Below are 23,480 nucleotides of genomic sequence, written 5' to 3' on the forward strand. Positions count from 1 at the left end.
TCGCACAGTTGATTAATTACTACACCATTCCCTGCTAGAATCCAGGGCAGATGGAGATATGCTTCTATGTATACTAATCCTATCGCGGAACATCAACATTTGATCTTTTTTTTTTCACAGAGTATTTTTGGAGGCTTTTAACCACTAAATCTTTCCTAATAGGAAAGTTAAATAGAACTTAGAAATGTCATTGTTCACTTAATTACTGGGATGGATGTAGGAAGTGACATGGAATCGAAGCATGAGATGACTCACACGTGAGAGACAACAGCATGGAAATGGACCGTGCTACGGAGACGCTTTGCTGGCAACCGCATGCTGGCTCTACAGATGGGCTTCTAAGCTGCTCATGACATCACTGCCCAGGAGAGACTATTAAAGACTAAGACCCAGGAAACTAGGACCCTGGGCCCCGGTTCACTCATCTGTAAGTAAAGGTGAACAGATCACCTGTTTTAATGTTTGGTTCTAGTTTTCCATATTCTTTTGTAGACTACAGTGTGCTGTGATGTTTACACTTTCAAAAGCAGGTGTCAGACCTTTTGCGCAAGCATAGGGAGGGCAAGGGTGAGATGGGCTACACTTGGCGTGGCTGGCAGCCATGTTTCTACAGTCCTCTGCCTCCAGGCAGTGCAGAGTGTGTTATGTCTGTCAGCATAGCTCCCGGGGCCATCGATCTCCCCAGGGGAGGCGTGAAGGCAGGAGAAGGCAGGTGGGAGTCTATCTCTACTAATGAAAGCCTTCGGCTCTGGATCTCTACTAATGCACGAGGGAGGGCTGGTGGGGTTGGGACTCCCTAAGCAGAGGAGGGACGTGCTTGAGCAGCTATCTGTCTGTGGGACACTGCCAGGAAGGCTGACTTAACTCTTCATCCTCACTTGGGGGCCACACCCATTGCTCCTTCCCTTACACCATCCCACCTGCTTTCTGTCTATGGCCACAAAACATGGAACTTTCAAATCCTCGATTTTGGCATCTGGAAAACCACAGTACTCGTGACTAGAGAGCTGTCTCCTCCTGGTGGAGTGACACCTCAGCAGTGTTTCTAATCAGAAACACTCAAAAGTCACCTGGACACACACAGATCAGGCACAGCCTGGGATGCGCTGTCCTTGGTGCTGCCTGAACACAATGTAGCTCTTCCCTCTCTGTCTGGGCCTTTACTTTTGTTTCAAAATGAAAGTAAAGCAGTAAGTTCTATGGGCATTTACCAACCACACGAACTAAGACCAAAGCTCCACAAGATACTCTGCCCTCCAATCTGCCCCTGGCTATGGTCACCTCCACCCAAAGTTCCTACTCTAGTGGATCCTCCCCTTTTCTCCATGAGAAATATAGGATTATATAAGCCACTGTTGCAGCCACAGTGGCTTATATTCCTTGTGGAACAAAGAAAAAATTATTTCCTTATTATAGTCAACACTCAATTACATCACTATAATTTCTTTAACCAATTTCTATATTCACTGCTCTTTCCTGTCATAATTTCCTTCTGATCTAGGCTGAATTTTGTTTTTGCTGAGACATACAGGATGCTTGTTTGATAGGTATGTGATTGGAAAGATGCCTAAGTGATGCAGGTGTGAAAGCATCTTCACTTGTTCCCTTCTCAAGATGATGCTCTACAGTTCCATCACAGGTAGTACAAAGGTGTAGTGCAGGGGATACACCCATGTCCAACAATAAGTCTCCCTCCTACTCTGCTCTGGCCTCCTGCCTCCTTTCTTGGGAAGCAATGCATGGTGGATTTCTGCAAGGCTACTGGTCAATACGCAAACAGAAAGACACACTACACTACTCGTGTCTCATTCTCTGCCATGAATCATACAGTAAACTTAACATCTTTGCCTTTCCACCTGATAACACATCTTGGTTCTCATTCTAAAAGTCCACCTAGGGGCCTGCATGCCTTCTGAAGACAGCATAACCTTCAATGGAACTGAACTCGTGTTCCACAAATCATTTACTCAACCCCTCCCCCAGCCACAGGGCTGGTGAGAAGGTTTAGCCGGTAAAAGTACTTTTGCCAAACCTGAGTTCAATCCCTGAACACACACAGTGGGTAGAACTGACTTCTGTATGCTGTCCCCTGACCGCTACAAGTACACTATGGTATAAGCATACATCCCCTCTGCCCAGAGAAACGGATAAACATAAAAAGGCTTGGACTAGCCTGCAATGGAAATCTAGACTTCTATTCTCTAGTCTGAGCGATGCCATAGTTAACGACTTAGAGTGTGCCAATCTTAGTACATGGGAGTCATTTCACAGGGAGACTGGCCAAGAGGTAGACCTTCTGGGCGCGCATGGTGTACTGGGGATGACCATATTCTCTGCCTGCCTTTCCTCACGATGGTCACGCTTGCACTTCTGACAAAGGGTGTGGATCAACGAGTCCATGACACTATTATAGATGAAGAAAGGATCCTCACCCACTCGTCACTTGAATTTCTTCCATCAGCAGGAGCGGAGCGCTCTATTTCTTTAGCGTTGAGAGAGTTGCGTATTTGTTTTGTGACATGCCAATAATCCTGCTTTGGCCATGTTTCTCTGAGACGTTTATCCTTTTTTTTTTTTTTTTTAATGAACATGCTAACTTTTTATATATTAAATAAGTGAATCCTCTGCCCAGGCTAGCAGCTGCCAATGTTTTCTTAGTTCATTATTTGTGGCAATTCTGATAAGTATAATCTATACTTTTTATGGCCTCGGGCCATGTGTGTGTGTGTGTGTGTGTGTGTGTGTGTATGTGTGAGTGTATATATATATATATATATATATATATATATATATATATATATATATATATCTTTCTAGGGAAAGAATTCTCCTGTGTTTGAGTACTTCTGTGCTCTCATGTTCACCTAACGTTCTGTAGCATCCTGGAACACAGTCATCTCATGTTCCCTCAGCTATGCAGGTGGTCTCCACAAAATAAATGAGAAACACAAGCTGCACCCCACTAACTTGTTAGCCCCTCTGCGCTCTCTGGATTGGAGGATCAGGAGCACATGCTACTCTGGTAAAGATGCCCCGTGTCTGAGCGTCCACTGCCTCAACTGCTACACCGGGCAGCGGAGGACTGCCTGACACAACTGCTAGCAGGACGGGAAACAGAATTTTAAATTTAAACTAACTAAAGTTTCAACTTAAGTGTCTGAATGTAGACGAAGGCCACCTGTAATCAACCATCCTGAACAAAGGAAAGGTCGAGGGTGTGTCGCCTCAGTGGGTGTGGGTCTCACTGTGCCCTGGCCGTGGTGGTAAAGGAAAGGTCGAGGGTGTGTCACCTCAGTGGGTGTGGGTCTCACTGTGCCCTGGCCGCAGTGGTCTGTTTGGCTTATACTTCATCCCGTATGTCTACACCGCTCCCTTCTTTGTGTTGCATGCCGTGCTCTTCATAGCCAAGTGGGCACAGTGGCTTGTCAGTCGAGAATGGCCCTCACAGTGTCCCTCACTGCGGTCAGCTCCTGAACCTCAGCATGTGGCATTCCAGATGCCCCTCTGTGGCTGCCCCGCCCCCCCACCCGCACTACGCTATTCCTCCAATCTCCCCATTGCAGAAACTAGGGAAACATTTGTAGCTAACCACACTCTGGGCACGGTTTTATTGCAATTTTTCCATATTTCCCATTACTTTTTCACAGGTTTGATCATGTCCCCAGTAGAGTGTGAGTTTAAAGCTTGGCAGAATGAGTCTGTTGTGCCACTCCGCAATCTATAATCACCACACAATATGTTTATAAAGGAAATTGTTGCCTGATTGATAATTCCCAGTGTTGTTTCTGTAGCACAGTGATGGATTTCAGACTCTCTGACCCCTGGGGAGCGGGGGCGGGGGGGGGGGTGCGTCTACCCAACTGCTCAGAATTTATAAATCGAGGTCCTACAGCAACATTCTGGGCAGGTAAAAACATTTGATGGGCCTGATATGATTTCAAGCACTAATATCACAGCTAGGTTAGGACAGGACTCATCATAAGTGTCCATGAAACCTGAATCTCAGTTTGACTAGGCTGTGGGAGAGCTGGGTAAGTGCAGACCAGTGGCTCTGCAGCAAGGAGGGCGAAACAGCGAGAGGCCAGGACCAAGGACAGCGCCACATGGATTTGGGACAGACAGTACCAGAAGGCCTCTAGGATGGGGTGAGCACCAAGGTCAGCACCCACACTGGTAGTTGCCCAAAGACAAAATTAACACTGTACGAACAATACTAAGAACAGTGCCTTCAGGGGACATTAGGAATGACCCCAGAGCTCAGCAAGACGAGGGGCTGGGGGTGGGGCTCTGTCTCTGCTGCTGCAAGCTCACAGCTGGCGTCCCTTTGTCTTCTTTTTGTTTATTTTTATTTTTTGGAGACAGGGTTTCTTCTTCTTTCTCTAAACAGCCCTGGTGGTCCTGGAACTCACTCTGTAGACCAGACTGGCCTTGAACTCAGTAATCCACCAGCCTCTGCCTCCCAAGTGCTGGGATTAAAGGCGTGGGCCACCACCCGCCTGGTGTCCCTTTGTCTTCTAGGTGTTGTACTTCCCCAGACAAGTTCACGTGCTGTTGACTGAGTGCATTAATGAAGTAATAACTCCCTTTTTAGCGGGACTAGGGAAGGCCACAAGGATCAGGAGAGTCAAGACTGTCACAACACAGACCCCATCTTCTGAAGATGCAGAAATGAATGTGTACACTGAGCTACAGAGCAAGGCGACAGGAAGAAGGACACCACTGCCCTGTGGGAGGCTTACTGAGGTGTTAGAGCTGACATGACTGTCTCTCCATGCAGTTCCAGGGGGATTCCTAAGCCCAGCATGGCATGTTTTCAGGCACGTGTCTACAGGAAAAATGGAACTGTGACATGGGTGCTATGGACACTTTTCCACGGGAGCTGTCCTTAAGGGTAAGACTCAAAAGGATTCAGTGATTTAAAGCCTTAAAACACTCTTCTAGATGAACTTATGTTTAAGTTCTCCACTTCCCGTTCATGTCAATGGTAGGAAGAATTATCAAGGATTATTCAAGACAATCATAAAACCAGTTTTGAGCCTTTTCTCATTCACATATTTTTAATATCTTAAAACAATCACATTCAGCATACATATTTGCATAATCTGTATTGTGTATCAGTGTGCCTTTCTATAAATTCACTCCCACTGCTGCCCCGCCCTGCAACTTGTGGGTGCCTGTCTTCCCCTGAAAGTCCCCCTTTTGCCTTCCTATCCCATATTACATACATGTATGCAATTAAATATAACTTTGCATATGATAAACTGTGAAATATCATGTCCCAATTCCCCTGTATTACCCTCTTTTATTTCCCTAAGTGGCTATGGATCAGGCTATTATACATAAAAACAAACATACAAATAAACACAACGGAAATTCACAACATTGTACAGCAATTGTGGTCATCAGTCAAGGAGAAGAGTAAACATTTCTCACAGTTCCATCAATAAAACCGTCCTTATTAAAACACAACTGAATGTTTAAAATTTGAATTGCCCACATGGTTGGAATGTTTCTCTCATATCAAGTACTATCCACTCACATACTTAATAGCCTGACTTTATTGCATGAAGAACGTTCTAATCTTTGAATATACACAGCACACCAGTTTCAAATTATTGAGTGCTCAGATTTATAACCTGAAGCTCAGATAACAGCCTGATGTGGCTTATTTCCTCCTACAGCTTAGAGAATGAGAGAAGTTGGCTCAGGCTCCCGATTACAAGACCCATGACAATCAAAAGCCCGCCTACAAGCTGCAAACCACCTCCAGGCGACACTTTCTCAGCAGCATCTGCCCTGTCCCTGGCTACGTGAGCTATCCTCCCTTTGTACTTTGTCGGTCTAGATGCCAATCATCTCTTACCGCACACTTGAACAATTTTAAGTGGTCATTTGTGGAATATGATGTCAAATCCTGCCCTGCTCAATCTTTGCCTTTATGGTTTCCAATTCTCTCCTTCTGAATCTTGCTAAATTGTCCTAAACATTAAGAAAAACCAAACAAAACAAAAACCCCAACAAAACAAACCCCTGTGTTCCTACCAAGATTCACACTCTTGGCCACTCCAACAAATCTACCACTTAAGCAGGAAACCAGCTTCCAGCCCAGCGTTTCCTATGACAAGGACGCAGGCATACGGACAGTGGTACCTGCTGTCTGGTTGACAACAAGGCATGACTTATAGTCTGGGCACGAGAAATGCATTCCTAAGACCATGATGACCATCCAAGACTACTGGACCAGCTCCCTGCCACAGCTATAGGAGAAAGGAAAACTTTCCATGATACAAATGACCTTTAAAAATTACATCCCCCCCACAAAACCTAAGGAGAACACAGGCAGGAAGCAGCATTGTGGGGTGAGGAGAGGAATGACCGTAGCCAATAAACTGTAGAAAACAAATGAAGCTATAATCACTAACACGCAAAGGACCACTGTGACACAAACAACAACACTGTGTCAGTGTGTCCACGAGTGTGTGGTAACTACAGCCATCTAGCGTTTGACAGAGATGCCCAAAATATACACCGAAGAAGACGGCAGTTTTCAACTAATGGTGCTGGGAAAACTGGATGTCCACAAGGGGATGATGGAAGTTAGACGTGGTATTTCTTGTCTTGTACAAAGAAATAACTCCGATTGGATTGAAGACCTGATGTGAAACCTGTAGCATTGAATGTGCTAGAAAAAAACACAGCACACTATGGATATAGGATAGAGAAGGATTTTCTGGATAGGACACCATTTGCCTATGAATTAAGGCCAACTATGCACAAGTGTGACCTCAAGGACTAAAAAACTTCGGAAAAGCTAAATTGAATGAAGAAGCTCATGAAATAGTAATCTTTGCCGGCTATAAATCTGACAGAGAATTAATGCCCAGAATTTATGAATAACTCAGAAAACACAGAGTCAAAGAAACAAATGATCCAATTAACAAATAGATTTTGGATCTGAACAGAGTTCTCAGTAGCAGAAATAAAAATGGCTAAGAAATATCTCGAAAAATTCATCATCCCTAACAGTTAGGGAAATGCGAATGAAAGTGATTTTGAGACTTCATCTTACCCCACTTCAGAATGGCAAAGATAGCAAAAGAGCTGGCCACGGACGGTCGTGAGGTTACCAGGAATAGTGAACCTTCACGCACTGTTGGTGGGGTTGGAAATCAGCCTGAAGAACCTCCCCCCCCCCCCAAAGCTAAAAATAAATCTACCATATGACTCAGCCACACCGCTCCATGGTACATGCCAAAAGGACTTGGCATCCTTCTTCCACAGATAGTGTCTCAGCCACGGTCACTGCTGCTTGATCTATAATAACCAGGGGATGAAACAACTTAAATGTTCTTCAACGGTGAGTGGACAATGAAAATGCGGTACGTGCACTAGGAAACACTATTCAACCGTGAAGAAAGTGAAATCATGAGATTTTCAGTTAAATGGCTGGAACTGGAAAAGATAGATCGAACAAGGTAACCCAGACGCAGAAAGACAAATAGCACGTGCTCTCTTTTACCTGTGGTTCCTGGCTCCAAGTCTTCAGATGTGAGTATAGAGCCTGTAGTAACTACAGAAACCAGAAAAATAAAGGGGAACCGCTTGGCAGAGGGCATAGCAAGGTGCAAGTGATTTTAAGGGGGAAATAGGGAAAGGGGAGCATGGGGGGGGGACTTTAACTTGATGAGAGGAAGGAGACACATACAGGAGGGAAGGCATAGCAAGGAGGATGTCTGAAGACATCAAAGGAGCATTGTTTATCTTCCTAAGATTACATATAGAGTCTATCCATACCTACACACACACACACACACATACACGCACACACCTCGGCTGACAATGCTCTCCCAAGATCCATGGACTACTTATCAAAACCCCTCAATACCAGGCATGAGCAACCTTCTTCTGAACTGTTGATCAGGGCTGCCCAAGAGATTCCCAAAACATTACAGGCTAGTGCTGCTGCCCTTCATTGCCTCCCTGAGGTGGTAGGTTAAGCCCCAATCGCTGAAGATACCATGCACTTTGAACATAGGATCCAAAGGACCTGACAACCTCCTCCCTGAAGACCACCTTGATCTACTATGGTACCAGAAAAATTGATGCATGCTTCCAAGGGAGGGAAGCAACCGATAGTCCTGTGACACCTACAAATCACACCAACTACCATGGCACTATGACCCTAAGAATGCAATAAATGGGGACTATGCCCAGAGCTGATCCTGTGTCCCAGATTTCCATACCCAGGTCCCTCTGGGAGTGAGCTGGTCTCTCAGGAGTGCTGACACATCTGTGAGTATAGGTAGGACCACCACTTCTTCTCTGAGGGACCCACCTGGAATCCCCAGGACACAGGAACTGAGGACCCAAATCCCACCCAGAAAGAGCTGGTCTCCCAGGAGTGCTGACAGGCTTGCAGGAGGGACAAGCCACAGTCAGAGACAGCAAGACCAGATAACACCAGAGACAACCAGATGGCAAGAGGCAATAGCAATAAAATAAACAACAGAAACCGAGGCTACTTGGCATCATCAGAACCCAGATCTCCCACCACAGCGAGTCCCCAACACATTAGAAAAGCAAGACCCTGATTGAAAATCACATCTCATGATGATAACAGCGGTCTTTAAGAAGGACAAAAATAACTCACTTAAAGAAATATAGGAGAACACAGGTAAACAGCCAGAAGCCCTTAAAGAGAAAACAGAAAATTCCCCTAAAGAATTACTGGAAAGGCGGGGCAGTGGTGGTGCATGACTGTAATCCCAGCACTGTGGGAGGCAGAGGCAGGCAGATTTCTGAGTTCAAGGCCAGCCTGGTCTACAGAGTGAGTTCCAGGACAGCTAGGGCTATACAGAGAAACCCTGTCTCGAAAAAAACCCAAAAACGCAAGAACTACTGGGAATCACAATCAAACAGGTCAAAGAATTGAACAAAACCATCCATGATCTAAAAATGGTAATAGAAACAATAGAGAAATCACAAAGGGAGACAACCCTGGAGATAGAAAACCTAGGAAAGAGATCAGGAGTCATGGATGCAAGCATCAACAACAGAATACAAGAGATAGAAGAGAGAATCTCAGGTGCAGAAGACACCATAGAAAACATTGAAACAACAGTCAAAGAAAATGCAAAATGTAAAAAGCTCCTAATCCCAAACATCCAGGAAATCCAGGACACAATGAGAAGACCAAACCTAAGGATAATAGGTATAGAAGAGAGTGAAGATTCCCAACTTAAAGGGCCAGAAAAATCTTCAACAAAATTATAGAAGAAAACTTCCCTAACCTAAAGACAGAGATGTCCATAAGCACACAAGAAGTCTACAGAACTCCAAATAGATTGGACCAGAAAAGAAATTCCTTCTATCACATAATAATCAAAACACCAAATGCACAAAACAAACAAAATAGTAAAAGCAGTAAGGGAAAATGGTAAAAGTAAGGGAATAACATATAAGGGCAGACCTATCAGAATCACACCAGATTTCTCACCAGAGACTATGAAAGCTAGAAGATCATGGGCAGATGTTATACAGACTCTAAGAGAACACAAATGCCAGCCCAGGTTACTATATCCAGAAAAACTCTCAATTATCACAGAAGGAGAAACCAAGATATTGCATGACAAAACCAAACTTACACAATATCTTTCCACAAATCCAGCCCTACAAAGGATAATACATGGAAAACTCCAGCACAAGAATAGAAACTACACCCTAGAAAATGCAAAAAACTAATCTTCTTTCAACAAACTCAAAAGAAGATAGCTGCACAAACATAAAAATAAAAAATAACAGTAAGCAACAATCATTATTCCTTAATATCTCTTAATATCAATGGATTCAATTCCCCAATAAAAAGACAGAATAATAGACTGGATACCTAAAGAGGACCCAGCATTTTGCTGCATGCAGGAAATGCACATTAGTGTCAAAGACAGACACTACTTCATAATAAAGGGCTGGAAAACAATTTTCCAAGCAAATGGTCCCAAGAAACAAGCTAGAATAGCTATTCTAATATTGAATAAAATAAACTTTCAACCAAAAGTTATCAAAAACGGATAAGGAAGGACACTTCATACTCATCAAAGGAAAAAAAATCTACCAAGAAGGACTCTCAATTCTGAACATTCTATGCTCCAAATGTAAGGCTACCCACACTCATAAAAGAAACTTTACTAAAGCTCAAAGCACACATTGCACCTCACACAATAATAGTGGGAGACTTCAACACCCCACTCTCATCAATGGACAGATCCTGGAAACACAAACTAAACAGAGACACATTGAAACTAACAGAAGTTATGGATCAAATGGATTTATCAGATATCTATAGAACATTTCATCTAAAACAAAAGAATATACCTTCTCAGCACCTTATGGTACCTTCTCCAAAACTGGCCATATAATTAGTCACAACAGGCCTCAACAGATTCAAGAAGATTGAAATAAACCCATGCATACTATCACATCACCTAAGGCTGATCTTCCATAGCAACAGAAACAACAGAAAGCCCACATACACATGGAAGCTGATTGGTGCCCTACTCAATGATAACTTGGTCAAGGAAGAAATAAAGAAGTTAAAGACTTTAGAAGTTAGTGAAAATGAGGCACAGCATACCCAAACTTATGGGACACAATGAAAGCAGTCCTAAGAGGAAAACTCATAGCTCTGAGTGCCTCCAAAAAGAAACTGGAGAGAGCATACACTAGCAGCTTAACAGCACACCTGAAAGCTCTAGAACAAAATGAAGCAAATACACCCAAGAGGAATAGACAGAAGGAAATAATTAAATTCAGGGCTGAAATCAACCAAGTAGAAACAAAAAGAACTATACAAAGAATTAACAAAACCTGGAGCTGGTTCTTTGAGAAAAATCAACAAGATAGTAAGCCCTTAGCCAGACTAACCAGAGGGCACAGAGACAGTATCCAAATTAACAAAATCAGAAATGAAAAGGGAGATAAGACAACAGAAATTGAGGAAATTAAGAAAAATCATCAGATCTTACTACAAAAACCTACATTTAACAAAACTAGAAATTCTGGATGAAATGGACAATTTTCTAGACAGATACCAAATACCATCAGATAAACCATCTAAACAGTCCCATAACCCCTAGTGAAATAGAAACTATCGTTAAAAGTCTCCCAACCAAAAAAGCCCATGACCAGTGCAGAATTCTAATAGAACTTCAAAGAAGACCTAATGCCAATATTCTTCAAACTATTCCACAAAATAGAAACAGAAGGAACACTACCCAATTCGTTCTATGAAGCCATAGTTACACTACATATTCTCCCTGGAAGATGGATCCATTTCTGTCTAATCAGGAACTTGTCACAATTTCCTTTCATAGAGGACTTCATAAGAGATTTTTTTCTACTTCTATCATGTTTAATGTTCCAAATAGATTTTAAGAACTGGTTGAGTGCATATTACTTTTAGCTTCAGAAGATACCGTGTATATTTAAGAGGCATTTAACTATTATAAATTATTTTGATGACTTAAAAAATACTGACTTGTATATTCTAAAATAAATTTTATTATTTTAATTAAAAAAAGAATGCAATAATGGCACACACACTTTGGTGGTAACCAGCAGCTCTCTGATTGGACTTAAGACACACTCAAAAGAGGGGAAAAACCTACCTACCTATCTGGTACAAGAAAATTCAAGAATCTGGAAAAGAACCCACAACTGCCACATTACTAAACCAGCACAATCTCTAACTACATCTAAATATGTATCGTTATACTCAGAGATACATGTAATTCATATGTGTAATCAAGGAAACTTCTTTTTGCAATGACCATTACAGAAAACCATAACTGGTCAAATTATGCAGAGAACAAGAGATCAAGAGATTGTGTGGTGCCTAGTTCCAACCGACACATCTACAATACAACTCTTGCACCTGTGGTTCAGGGATCATTGCACAAGAGGCATCAGAAGGATTTTAGTATCTATAGAAACAGGATATATCACCTAGAAATGTCAAAGAAGAGACACCCATGAAGTCTCATCAATATGGCTGCCTAAGCAAGTCCTGAACAATGATGACATGTTAATATTCGAGGAGCAGAGCTCATGGGGCCTTGACCCTAGACAAAGGACTATGGGTAACCAGGGGAAGGGAGGCTGACAGTGGAAGAAAGAGTCTTCTTCAAGGCCTACAATTGGTTACCCAAGACTAGACGGTCAGCCTTGAAATCATACATACAGGTAACAGTATATGGACCAAGCAGGTTTTGTGTGTGTGTGTGTGTGTGTGTATACATATACATATATACACACATACATATATATGTATATATACACACACACACATCTGTATATATATTTATACACAAACATACATTCCATATAAACACACACACACACACACCCAAGCCCACATGAAAGAACACTGAAAGAAAAGAGGTGTTGAATTTGAGCTAGAGCAAGAAGTGGGGGCCACAGGAGGGGTTGGGGGAAGGAAAGAGAGGTGCAGAAATGGTACAATTATCATACAATAGAAATAATATAAAAAAAGACAGAGAAGTGATGTCAGACAATTCATAAGCTCAAGATTAGCTTTTATATATTTATATATCTGTCAGGAGCAAAAGAGGTCTCCCTGCTGCGCCCATACATCACGTGGCCTAGGTGTGAGTCTTCTGAGGAATATTCTCCCAGGTCTACACTACTATGCTGCCTGGGAACTGGAATTGTTGGGGCTCTCACTGTGGCTTTTCCTGCTGCCCCACTTCCCCAGGATACATATTTGCCGCAGAGTAATGCGCAAGAAGCATCGCTTGCCCTCCCTGAGTTGAGAGAAGCCAAGTGGGTACTGAAGGGTTGTCAGGAGTCAGTATAATGACTGCGGATAAGGTGACAGCGGCAGAGGCTCCAGTTCTAACTGTAGCTCAGTCCAAGCCTACCCATGTCCAGTGGTCTTTACCAGAACAAAACACGGAAATGAACCAAAAAAAACCTCCACTGTGGCCTCCTCAGTGTGTGGCTAGGACGTGATTCCCTCCACTGAGTCACACTGTATGTGTAGAGCGTGAGGCCTGTCCTGCCAAAATCTGCTTTCAAGACTTGAGAAGTGTGTTCATCTGCAGAGGCCCTGGGGCCAAGAGGATATAACTGTCCAGAGTTAAGTGTAGAGAAACAGGGATACCCGCAGCCCACCCTTACCTGTCAGGCCGTGAGCATGCTTCTGCTGTACTGTGCCAGGGGTCACGTCCTGGGACGGTGTCTCCAAAGCTGGGGTCTGGGGAGCCCCCTTTTCTTGACCACTTGAAACATTTGGGAAAAGCCTCTTCAGCACTTTCTCAGTAAACACTACAAAGGCAACAGATTAACAATGGAAATGATTTACTACATCTATTTCAATCACAATGGCTTTCATTCCAAACAAAGGCATCCTTATTACCCAACAGCCAAGGAGCTGGCCCAGCACGGGTCACCAGCACTCAGAGAATGCCTAGGCACATCCTCTTGGGTCAGTATGCAGACACTGCCTGACAGACAACCTCCCAGAGTCCACGCTTCAAATGGACTCCCATGGACTCTGCCCTCAAATGACCCCACACTGGCCCCACATACTAAGAGGATGAACAGTTTTATGTTTTTGGCCCTCTCAAGGACTGGGCTTGAGGACAGGGGAGGATCCTAGGCCTGCTGTGGATGAAGAACACGCGGTTACTGCCCGGAGGCACCTGTGCTCCGTGACTGCTGTCCCCTGATGGGGGTCGGTCTGACACTGAATGTCTCCTACACTGCATATAGTCAGTGAGCCACCATCTGGTGGAACTGGAGCTAAGTTCTAGAAGCCTGACTGCCTGGACAGTCTATGTGTAGGCCGTACAGCTCCTACAGTCTGAGTGACAGATCAGCTCTGAGGAGACCAGCAGGCCACGGAAGGGTAATGCCCACTTCAATATCCCTCTCCTTTCAATGGAACTAGCTGACAAGGGTAACTGGAGAAACAATTCTGCACAGCTCGTAAGGCTTTGGCTTGCATGCGGAAATTCTTCACTTAATTTTAGCTCGCACCCTTTAAGAGTCCTAAACATCCCAGAATGATCAGCTAGGCAGTGCAAGAGGTAGCATCCAGACAACTGAGGGTGGTGAACTGCAACATGAATCGTGAGAAAAGATCCCAAGGATGCCTTGTAGGGAAACAGATGAGATTTCCCTGGTCACACACAGGACTAGCCTAGCTATAAGAGGCACATCTTATTCCACCGTACTCTCAGAGAATCTGTGCTAAGAGTCACCCCTTTAAATGTGTGGTTCAGTGGTAACAAATACAACATTGTTTCATTTTGTTTTTTTTTAAAGGTACTGGCTATTCTTTCTTTCTTCTAGAAGTTTTCATTTCAGGTCTAACACAGAGAGCTCTGATCTATTTGGAATTGACTTGTGTGCAGGGTGTGAGAGAAGGAACACATTTCATTTTTCTACATGTAGATACCTAGTTGTTGGAGTTGTAATTAACAAACAAACAAATAGATGTGAAAGGAGTCTTTAAAAAGAACAAAGTAGAATTCTGAATCATTCTGAGGCAGTACAGATATCAATCAGTAAAATTGCTGATGTCCCAAAGTCCCACACCAGTCCTCATCATTAGATAGGTGGGATGCCAGAACCAATATTAACAGTAATAACCTGGGTTATCAGGACCATAGAAGGACTTAAGAATGTACGAAAATCGGCTTACATTTTAAAAATAAACATGCACATAGTTTAAGTATAAAAGTCCTTAAAGCTTCTGTCTTAAATTCTTATGTAGAAGAGATGACTGGGAAAATGTCATAAAACTTCAAGTGGGCAAGGGTCAACACAGATTCTAAATACACATCAACCAAGGAGGACTGAGGGCAACCTTCCTTTGTAAACTGAAACTGAACTGTGTTCAGACAAAACAAGATTAAAAAAACACCCAAAGAGGAACCCAAACTACATTAAAGTGTTTTGTAAGCCCAAAAAGCTACTGTGAGTTCCCTGTTAGGCTAGGATTTTTTTGTTTTGTTTTTGTTTTTGTTTTTTTCAAGACAGGGTTTCTCTGTGTAGCCCTGGCTGTCCTGGAACTCACTCAGTAGACCAGGCTCGCCTCAAACTCAGAAATCTGCCTGCCTCTGCCTCCCAAGTGCTGGGATTAAAGGCGTGCGCCACCACGCCCGGCCTAGGCTAGGATTTTATCATTCACAAGCTGCTGATCTTTGGCTTCCAATCACTTCTCTGCAAGAGGTGTCATGCATTCAGGAAATGTATGCCCACCAGCACCCTGCTGCAAGCATTATTACAGTAAAGTGAACATTCAATACAGGAGTTAAGGCAAGACGTTGATAGTGTCTGTTTTGACGGCTATATCCAGCTATCTGAAGTGGCTAACCCTTATTTTCAATGTGACTGAATTTAGGATTACCTAGGGATGCATGTCTGTGTTTGTCTATGAGAGAAATTCCAGAGGCTTAACTGAGGGAGGAAGATCTACCTTCTCTGTCAGGGTACCACCCATTCACCCATGGGATAGGCCACACACTAAATAAACATTACAACAACAACAACAACAACAACAACAACAAAAGACAACACATGGAACTTCAATATTCTCTTCTCTTTGATCCCGGATGGAGTCGGTTGACCAGCTGCCTCATTCCGCAGCTATGACTCCACACCAGTACTCTCAGACTATAAACCAAAACAAGCCTTTCCCTTTTAAAGTTGCTTTTAGCAGGCATTTTATTACAGAAAAGTAACTACTGCAGACGACTGGTGTCAGATGAGGGACAGATGGCCGCCAAGACAAGCTCGATCCTGGGGTCCCTAAGGCGCTGGGGCAGGTTTGTGGGAACAATGGGGAAGAGTTCAGAGCTCTGGGCTAGCAGAGTCCTGGAGGCTGTAAGTGGATCTTAAAGGGCCATCCCAATGTTAGTTCAAGAAAACAGAACCCTAAGAAAATTACAGACAGTGGAGGCCCAGTTCGTGAGGTTTTAGAAGAGGAACAAAGGCTCTATTGGTAACGGAGGATAGATCCCATCAGAGAATCTAGCTGCTTTCTGCCTATGTCTTTTTGTTTTTGATTTTTGTTTTTTCAAGACAGGGTTTCTCTATGTAGCCCTGGCTGTCCTGGAACTCACTCTGTAGACCAGGCTGGCCTCGAACTCAGAAATCCACCTGCCTCTGCCTCCCAAGTGCTGGGATTACAGGCGTGCGCCACCACGCCCGGCTTGCCTATGTCTTTTTAATTTGAATTTAAATTCAAAGTTAGTGGACTAAGTCCACTAACTCAAAACAGCGTAACATCCATGTTATGGTTGGTCCCTGCTCGACACTCTTGGTCAGATCTGGATGACAGCAGAAATGAACAACAAAATAACAGTGCAGTTTGGTGAGGAAAAGAGCAGGGGTGCATTTACAGCGGCAAATAAGGCAGGGGAGAAGAAAGCAGCCATTAAACCGAGACCCAGAAGCTTTGCGCTGAGAAAACAGGGCGTGTCCTGAAGGAAAGACCTCACCCATCAAAGGATCCAACTTGTAGAAGTGAAACTGATTAGGGATTAGCTGTAAAAACAAAACAAAACAAAACAAGCAAGCCTGCCTGGGCCATCCAAGGTTCGCCCACAGAAGCCAGCACAGCTGTCACAGGAGGCCAGACTAGTCTCACCATGGCAGGAGAACTTGGCGGGATTTTCCACGAGGCGCTAGTTTTGCAAGCACACAGGATACAAGACTTGTGGGGTTATAGAGGCTTGCACCAAGATTGCAGAAAGCAGCTGAGGACAACGTGCGGTTGAATCGAATTTTCTACAAGCAAACCCTCAGAGGCCACTAATTACATCTGCAAAACTAAAGTCTGACATGCGACTCCAGGATGTCAGAAATGTAGGATCAGAGGAAGTCCGACAAGGAAAGCTGTAGATATATTCTATAACTAGCCCAAAAGAGGTCTTATATGCTACAGGTGGCAGAAACTGAGGGGCAGGGATGCTCAAGGCTATTGGAGCCCAGATGATGCCCCTCAAAGTCTCAGATGCTGCACACGGAGCAGTAGGATTTGGTGTTTATTCTCTTGGGCTTGCATCTTGCTTTGGTCCAGTTGTCCTCCCGTTCTTCCCTAGTAGAACAGAATTGCTCACTGTAAGCCATTGCATTGGAAATACGTAACAGTTTTTCCTTGAGATCGCCTTGACTCAGAAGAACGTTTGTACTTTTCAAACAACATTAAGACCGTTAAGAATCTGGGGACTTGGCGACTGGACAGATGGCTCAGAGGTGACGAGCACTGCCTACTCTTGCCAATGACCCAGGCTTGATTCATTACATCCCTATGATGGCTCACAACCACCTGTAACTCCTGTTCCAGGAGATCTGATGCTTTCCTCGTGACTGCAGGCACCACACATGCATATGGTATACATACATACAAGCAGGCAAAACACGCATAGACATAAAAATAAAAATAATACGGGGACTTTTGGAGTTGAAATGAATGCATGTTACAGAATGGTCATAACCCCATGGGATCCAGGAGGGCGATGCTATCACTTAAAGCTGACATACTTGGGAATTAAACTGACAAAGGGTGAACTTGTGCTTACTTGACAATCTTCATTGACAATCTTCATTGTCATTTTAGCGTTTAGGAGTACCGAGGAGACTTAGGTTGGGCTTCCCTGTGAAAGGCTTTTCTGAGAGTTTTAACTGAGGAGGAAGGACACCCTGGAAGTGAACAGTAGCATCCCGTGGGCAGGGATCCCAGACTAAAGAAGAGAAGAGAAGGAGACCTAGGCAACAACAGTCATTTCGCGATTCCTCCTAAGTACAACTGCGTCCTTACCAGCCATCCTACGCTGCAGCTCGCCGGTTATTACTGCCATGCCCTTCTCAGCAGACTCAAACTGTAAGCTCAGGGGAACAATCTTTTCGTGCACTGTGTAGACTGTCTTTGCATTATTCAGATGCTGATTTCAGTACCCGCGGGCTTTGGTATTGTCCTTATTTTGAAGCATAGCCTAAGTATTTTGTAAACATTGTTCTCCATCGCCTTCTGATTGGTCAAATAAGGAGCTGACTGGCCAATAGCAGGGCTGGAGAGCTAAGGCCAGACTTCCGGGCTGAAAGGGAGGGTTCTCAGGTGGGTACCAGAGGCGAAAGGGTCACCAGCTAGACACGGGTGAAGAAACAGATGAGACTGAGATGGACAGGTAACTGGGCCATGTGGCGGGATGTGGGCCAGGCCAGTGTTGTCGGGCTGGAATAGCTGAGAATCTGCCTGGCTACAGTGCCAAAGCTTATCATAAACATAATAAATCTGTGTCCTCACTCAGAGCAAGGGTGGGCCCAGAGAGGCCATAGTGGTGACACGAGCTGAAACAAACTCTTCCTCCCTTAGGTTGTTTCTGTTACTTACATTGTCACAGCGACAGAAAGGCAGCTCACCCACCATTCCATGCATTATTTATAAAGCGACTCAGTGAGTCAGGGCGGATGCAGATGGTTCTCAGAGAGACATCAACACGGGTAGCTCATTACAAACGGAGCTTTAGTCTTTAACATTAAGTGTAATCAGTATTACTCCAACTTAATCCTAATATCATGACATCTAAAATAACATTGCCAACAAATGTCTAAATTTTCACAACTTCCACAATACAAAGCATAAAGTATTTTTTGTAAATAATGCGATCTTAATTTTTGAAGTCACTTATAAAAGCGCAAAGCTTTAGAGCAAAACCAAAATATCATTAATTACTTTCTACCAACTAATACTGCTGGGCCATTCTCCGGCGCCCCTTCTACCCTTGCGCTTGAGATCGCAGGAGGATGCTGAAGCCACTATCTAAAGCCCCGCCCCGGAAACCAAACGTTCTACACCCCGCCCTTGTTTGTCTCCTCTCGTCCTGCAAGGCTTAAGAACAAAGGTAAATATAATCCCGATATGCTTCTAAGTGGAGCGGAGCTGCTGCCATGCACCAGGCTGGCACACACGGTCTACAAACAAAAAGATCCACTTTCCTGTCACTGACAGTGTTTAGTCCATCAACTAAGAAACACTTGACAGCTCAGATCATAGCTCTGTGTAGACACTTTTGTACTCAGTGCTAACACTGAATATCCAGGTTATAACGAAAATGATAAACTCCATTTCCTATAAATAAATCTTCTTCAGCAAATAACGCATGCTTTCTAATACACCAGCTTACTTTTTCATTAATATTGAAAACAGATACGTTTTTTGAATACTTTTTTTTTTTTTTTGGTGAAGAATGAGCCTTAGTGTGCAGGTCCACAGTGCATGTACGATGACACAGGCAGCTGTAGCCCAGTGGACAGCGGTAGCCCAGCACGCAGACAGCCCTGAATTCAGCTCCCAGCACCACGGGAAACCAGGCATCATGGTGCATACCCTGTAACCCTGGCAATTAGGGAACGGAGGAGAAAGGATCAGAAATTCAAGGTTGCTCTTGGCTACAAAGTGACCTCAAGGCTGGTTTGTGATAAATGAGACTCTGTCTCAAAGGGGGAAAAAAAAAGTATTTAATTATTTTTTTATGTGTTAAAATGCTCCTTTTTTGTTTAACCTGCTATGTGTTTTGGGAATATTATGTGTATGACATGTATATTTACATACTACAAATATGGGCCTACGAATCACGTAAATGGTTAAGAATCTCTTTTCTGTTTAAATTCTAATGTACTTAAAAAACAATTAAAATACTCCCACAAAACTAGATGATATACCTGGCCCTTGAGAGGCAGGCTCCTGTCCTAGGCCCCAGAAGGCTCAAAAGCTCTGATTCTCATGTGAAGGGAATAAAAATTGCTTAGTGGTCACAACAGGGACTCCTAAGCCCCCAGCAGGGCCCAGAGGGAGCCTTGTCTTTCTCGCCCCTCACCAACAGCCTCCTTTTCTAGCAGTGGCAGCAGGTTTTAACTTGAAGCTCTAGTGTCTGTCAAAAAGCAATCACAGGAAAATGAAAGGCCGGGGAATGGGTGTTTAATACCAACTGTAAAAAGCAGCCTGCGGGAAAACAAACCCAATTACCAAGCTGACCTGGCAATCAGAGTCAGGAAGTGATGGATACAGGCGAAAGCCAAGCGAAGGAAAACATCCCAGTTAAAATGTCGCAATGCCAAACACAGAAATTAAGTCTCTTTCCCACGGGGGAACTGAGTTATTTTGATATAATTTCCAGAAAGAACTAAAGGCCCTCCATACTTCTACGTCAGTGTAAAGGCAGAAACCAAACGAAGCAAAGCTTGCTTGAGTGTTGAGTTCTTTGGAAATTAGACACTTAGGGAAACTTTTAAGGATGTGTGTTGCCAGTCGAGAAACGGGAACTTGGATTGCTGGCGACAGACCCATGGGACCCTAATTCTGCTCAATGCGGTTCTTCATTTAAGAATCTATGGTTGACAGTGAAAACCAAACATCTCCCCTATTTTTAACAAAGTTGTGAATAGCAGCATTCAAGGACAATATTCTGTCCGTTTAACTGTGGTGTTGGTACAGAGAGCAAGAGTCTAACACGGTGGTTCTCTCACAACTGTGAGCTGCCACCCCTTTGGGGGTCAAATGACCGTTTCATAGGGGTCACCCAAGACTATCAGAAACTGGATATTTACATTACAATTCATAACAGTAGCAAAGCTATAGTTATAAAGCAGCAACAGAAACCATTTTACAGATAGGGGTCACCATAACATGAGAACTTGTATTAAAGGGTCAAAAGCTGAGAGCCACTGATCTAACAAGATTCTCCAAGAAAGAACAGTCAGTAAGAAAGTATCACATCACCCTGTGAGGCTTCACAGCCCAGCCTACTTCCTCACTAATATTAAAAAGAGAGTGAGTGCAGAACTTCCTTTTCTGTTTTATTTATTCTTTATAGATTACACCATGTCTATATATTTACGGCAAACAGTGTAACACCTCAATGCATACAAATACATAATAGTCAAATCAAAGTATCTATATGTTATTTCTTGGTGCTCAGGGCCTTTGAGTGTGCCTCTCTTTTTGTTCTTTATAAAGGAGATGACAGGGCACTGTAAAATTCACCATGCAAAGAAAGCCATAGCTGTCCTGTTGTGTCACAAGGATTTATTCTCCCTGAGGTTGCAGTGGCTCAGGGGTTAAGAGTAAGGCCAGGTGGCGGCGGCGGCGGTGGTGGTGGTGGCAGCAATGGCGGCCATCTCGGTATCTTTAATCCCAGCACTCAGTAGGCAGAAGCAGGAGGCTCTCTTGTGAGTTGGATGCCAGCCTGGTCTACAGAGTGAGTTCCAGGACAGTTAGGGCTGCTATACAGAGAAACCTAGTCTTGAAGAAAAAAAGAAAGAAAAAAGAGTATACACTGTTCTTGGAAAGGGCCAAAGTTCAGAACTGCCTAAAACTCTAGCTCCAGGGATATGGCTTCTGCATGCCCTGTGCTCCCACGCTCAAACCCATACTCAGACGTACACCTATATACCTAATTGAAATTTAAGTAACATTCTAAAAATAATCTATTCTTCCAAGTACATTTTAATACTTAGTGTCTAACCCCGTCACCTCCCAGCCTCCTCCCTTCCTTTACTCCTGGTCTCAAATCACCAATGTTTGACTCTCCTATGCTATTAATCTGTTCAGGTGCCAGAAGTGAAAACATGCTTACGTTCCTGTGCTTGGCCCACTCTACTTAGCACGGTGCTCTCCACTTCCATGTGCGACGCTTGTAGTGGCAGGATGTCACTGATCACAAGATTGTGTACTTCTAACTGAAAAGCCCTTATGTGAAAATACACAAACCAAACAGAGAATTATATCTTTCTCTTTTCCACAGAAAAGAAAATTAAAACTGTATTAGAAAAAAAAGGGGGATTCTGTAATCTTCAAGAGCACCAAATGTTATCCCATCAATTCAATGAATATTTTAATATATTTTAAAAATGTATTTTGATCACAAAAGTGTGTTTGTTATCTCTCTGTATAATATGCCTTATTGAAATTTAGAATAAATGTATACATTTTACTTTACTGAATATATACTGCACATCTAGAAAGGAGAAGCTGTGGAAGACATTGAAAATGATGCTAATTTGTAATTGACTAATACAAATTTTCAAAATCTTATAGTATCAATAAACTAATGCCTCTTTGGGAACTGTAATTTCCAGATGAAAAAAAAAAACCAAAAAATCAAAAAACTGTGTGCTGTCGTTGTGTAACTGTTTCCTCTGAGATTGAAATAGTACATCCTGCAGGGAAGCTCTTTAAACAGAAAGGCAAATAAATGGAACTCACCTGGAACTCCCTGAAGCTGACCACAGTCACTCAGCTCTTTGCTGCCAGAGTAAGCTGGCAGGATGCCAAGACTGAGATGAGCCCAGCTGCTCGGAAGATGCAGAAACCAGCAGAGCTGTGGAGAAGAGGTTTAGAGCAACTGAGGCACCTACAAAGGACACTCTCCAGTCTTGTTGAGCTTCCTGCTAAGTTGTGCAGGGTTCCCAGCTTTATGAGTTGTCTGTCACCCATGCTGAGGTGGCCCTGGTCATCCCAGCTGTCCATGCGCCATTTCTGCTCCTGTAAGTAACCTCTCACCCACACTCCTATGCTAGTAAAACTCATTGGTTCACCAAGTTGGACTTCAGTAGTATCCATACTTTGGTCTGTCATGGGTTCCCATGTTTATGTCTCCCCAGGAAAAGGTTTGTTACCCAGCAGCTGCTGATTTAGGGATATGAGGAGTGAGATTAATTCAAAACGAGTTACTTCGAGATGTTCGAAGTTCACGAAAAGCTGTTAACAATGATAGAGCCATATGCTTACAGAAATTACACTGAAGCAAGAGAGACGGATAGCAAATACCAACCGACAACCTTTACAATGTGACTTCTTGGGACCTCATTTTCAGAGGAACCTCACAGAACAAATGGGCTCCTAACAGACCCTTTTCACTTTACAACGATTTGTTACTGGAAACCAAGAGTTATCAGGCCTTTAAGTAGCAGAACCGACAAGAAATAGAAACTTTCACTGATTTTATAATGTTCCCTTCCCACTTCACTCTGGTGTACTGAAGGTAAAGCTCTCAAAATATCACTCCTAAGACGACAGCATAAAAACAAATCAAATTACCTTACCAACTTAAACTAGGAAAAGTTCCTCTACTTTAGTAAACACACACACACACACTTTATTGGGCACTTTAATCTTTTCAGGTTTGTTGTAGTTTATTGAAAACTGATACTCTGAATTCTTTCTTTTCAGTAAAAACTGGTTTAAACAAGGTGCCTGAATGTAAGCCAGCCCCCCGCAGAGTTCCAGAAAAATGAAAGGTTCCCCTCCCTGCCCTTTTATTCCTATAAAAAGGTGAAGTACTTAACCTTTGTCTATAATCTAGAAAAAAAAATAAGCTGGTTTCATTGTCACTTCACAAGTTTAGTATATTATGTTAATTCAATAAATGATAGGATTATAGGTGGGAAACGAT

The 23,480-nt window shown here is 43.3% G+C and overlaps 1 protein-coding gene across 5 annotated transcripts in view; it reads right to left on the bottom strand.

Moving 5' to 3' along the window:
- The window catches only part of Erich1 (glutamate rich 1), a 65,521-nt gene that overhangs the window by 37,763 nt on the left and 4,278 nt on the right, over window positions 1-23,480 (bottom strand). For 2 of the 5 annotated variants that reach the window (XM_052162174.1, XM_052162175.1), the window contains exons 2-4: window positions 22,292-22,406; window positions 21,663-21,775; window positions 13,195-13,341 (exon numbers count right to left, since the gene is read on the bottom strand). The exons of 1 other annotated variant lie outside the window; for it this stretch is intronic. In XM_052162174.1, coding sequence (XP_052018134.1) covers window positions 13,195-13,341; window positions 21,663-21,711 — 196 coding nt within the window. In that variant the 5' untranslated portion in view covers window positions 21,712-21,775; window positions 22,292-22,406. The remainder of the gene's footprint in view (window positions 1-13,194; window positions 13,342-21,662; window positions 21,776-22,291; window positions 22,407-23,480) is intronic. 2 more of the 5 variants (XM_052162173.1, XM_052162172.1) reach the window with 1 other exon arrangement.

This window comes from Apodemus sylvaticus, chromosome 18 (assembly GCF_947179515.1).
Source record: "Apodemus sylvaticus chromosome 18, mApoSyl1.1, whole genome shotgun sequence".
NCBI lineage: Eukaryota > Metazoa > Chordata > Mammalia > Rodentia > Muridae > Apodemus > Apodemus sylvaticus.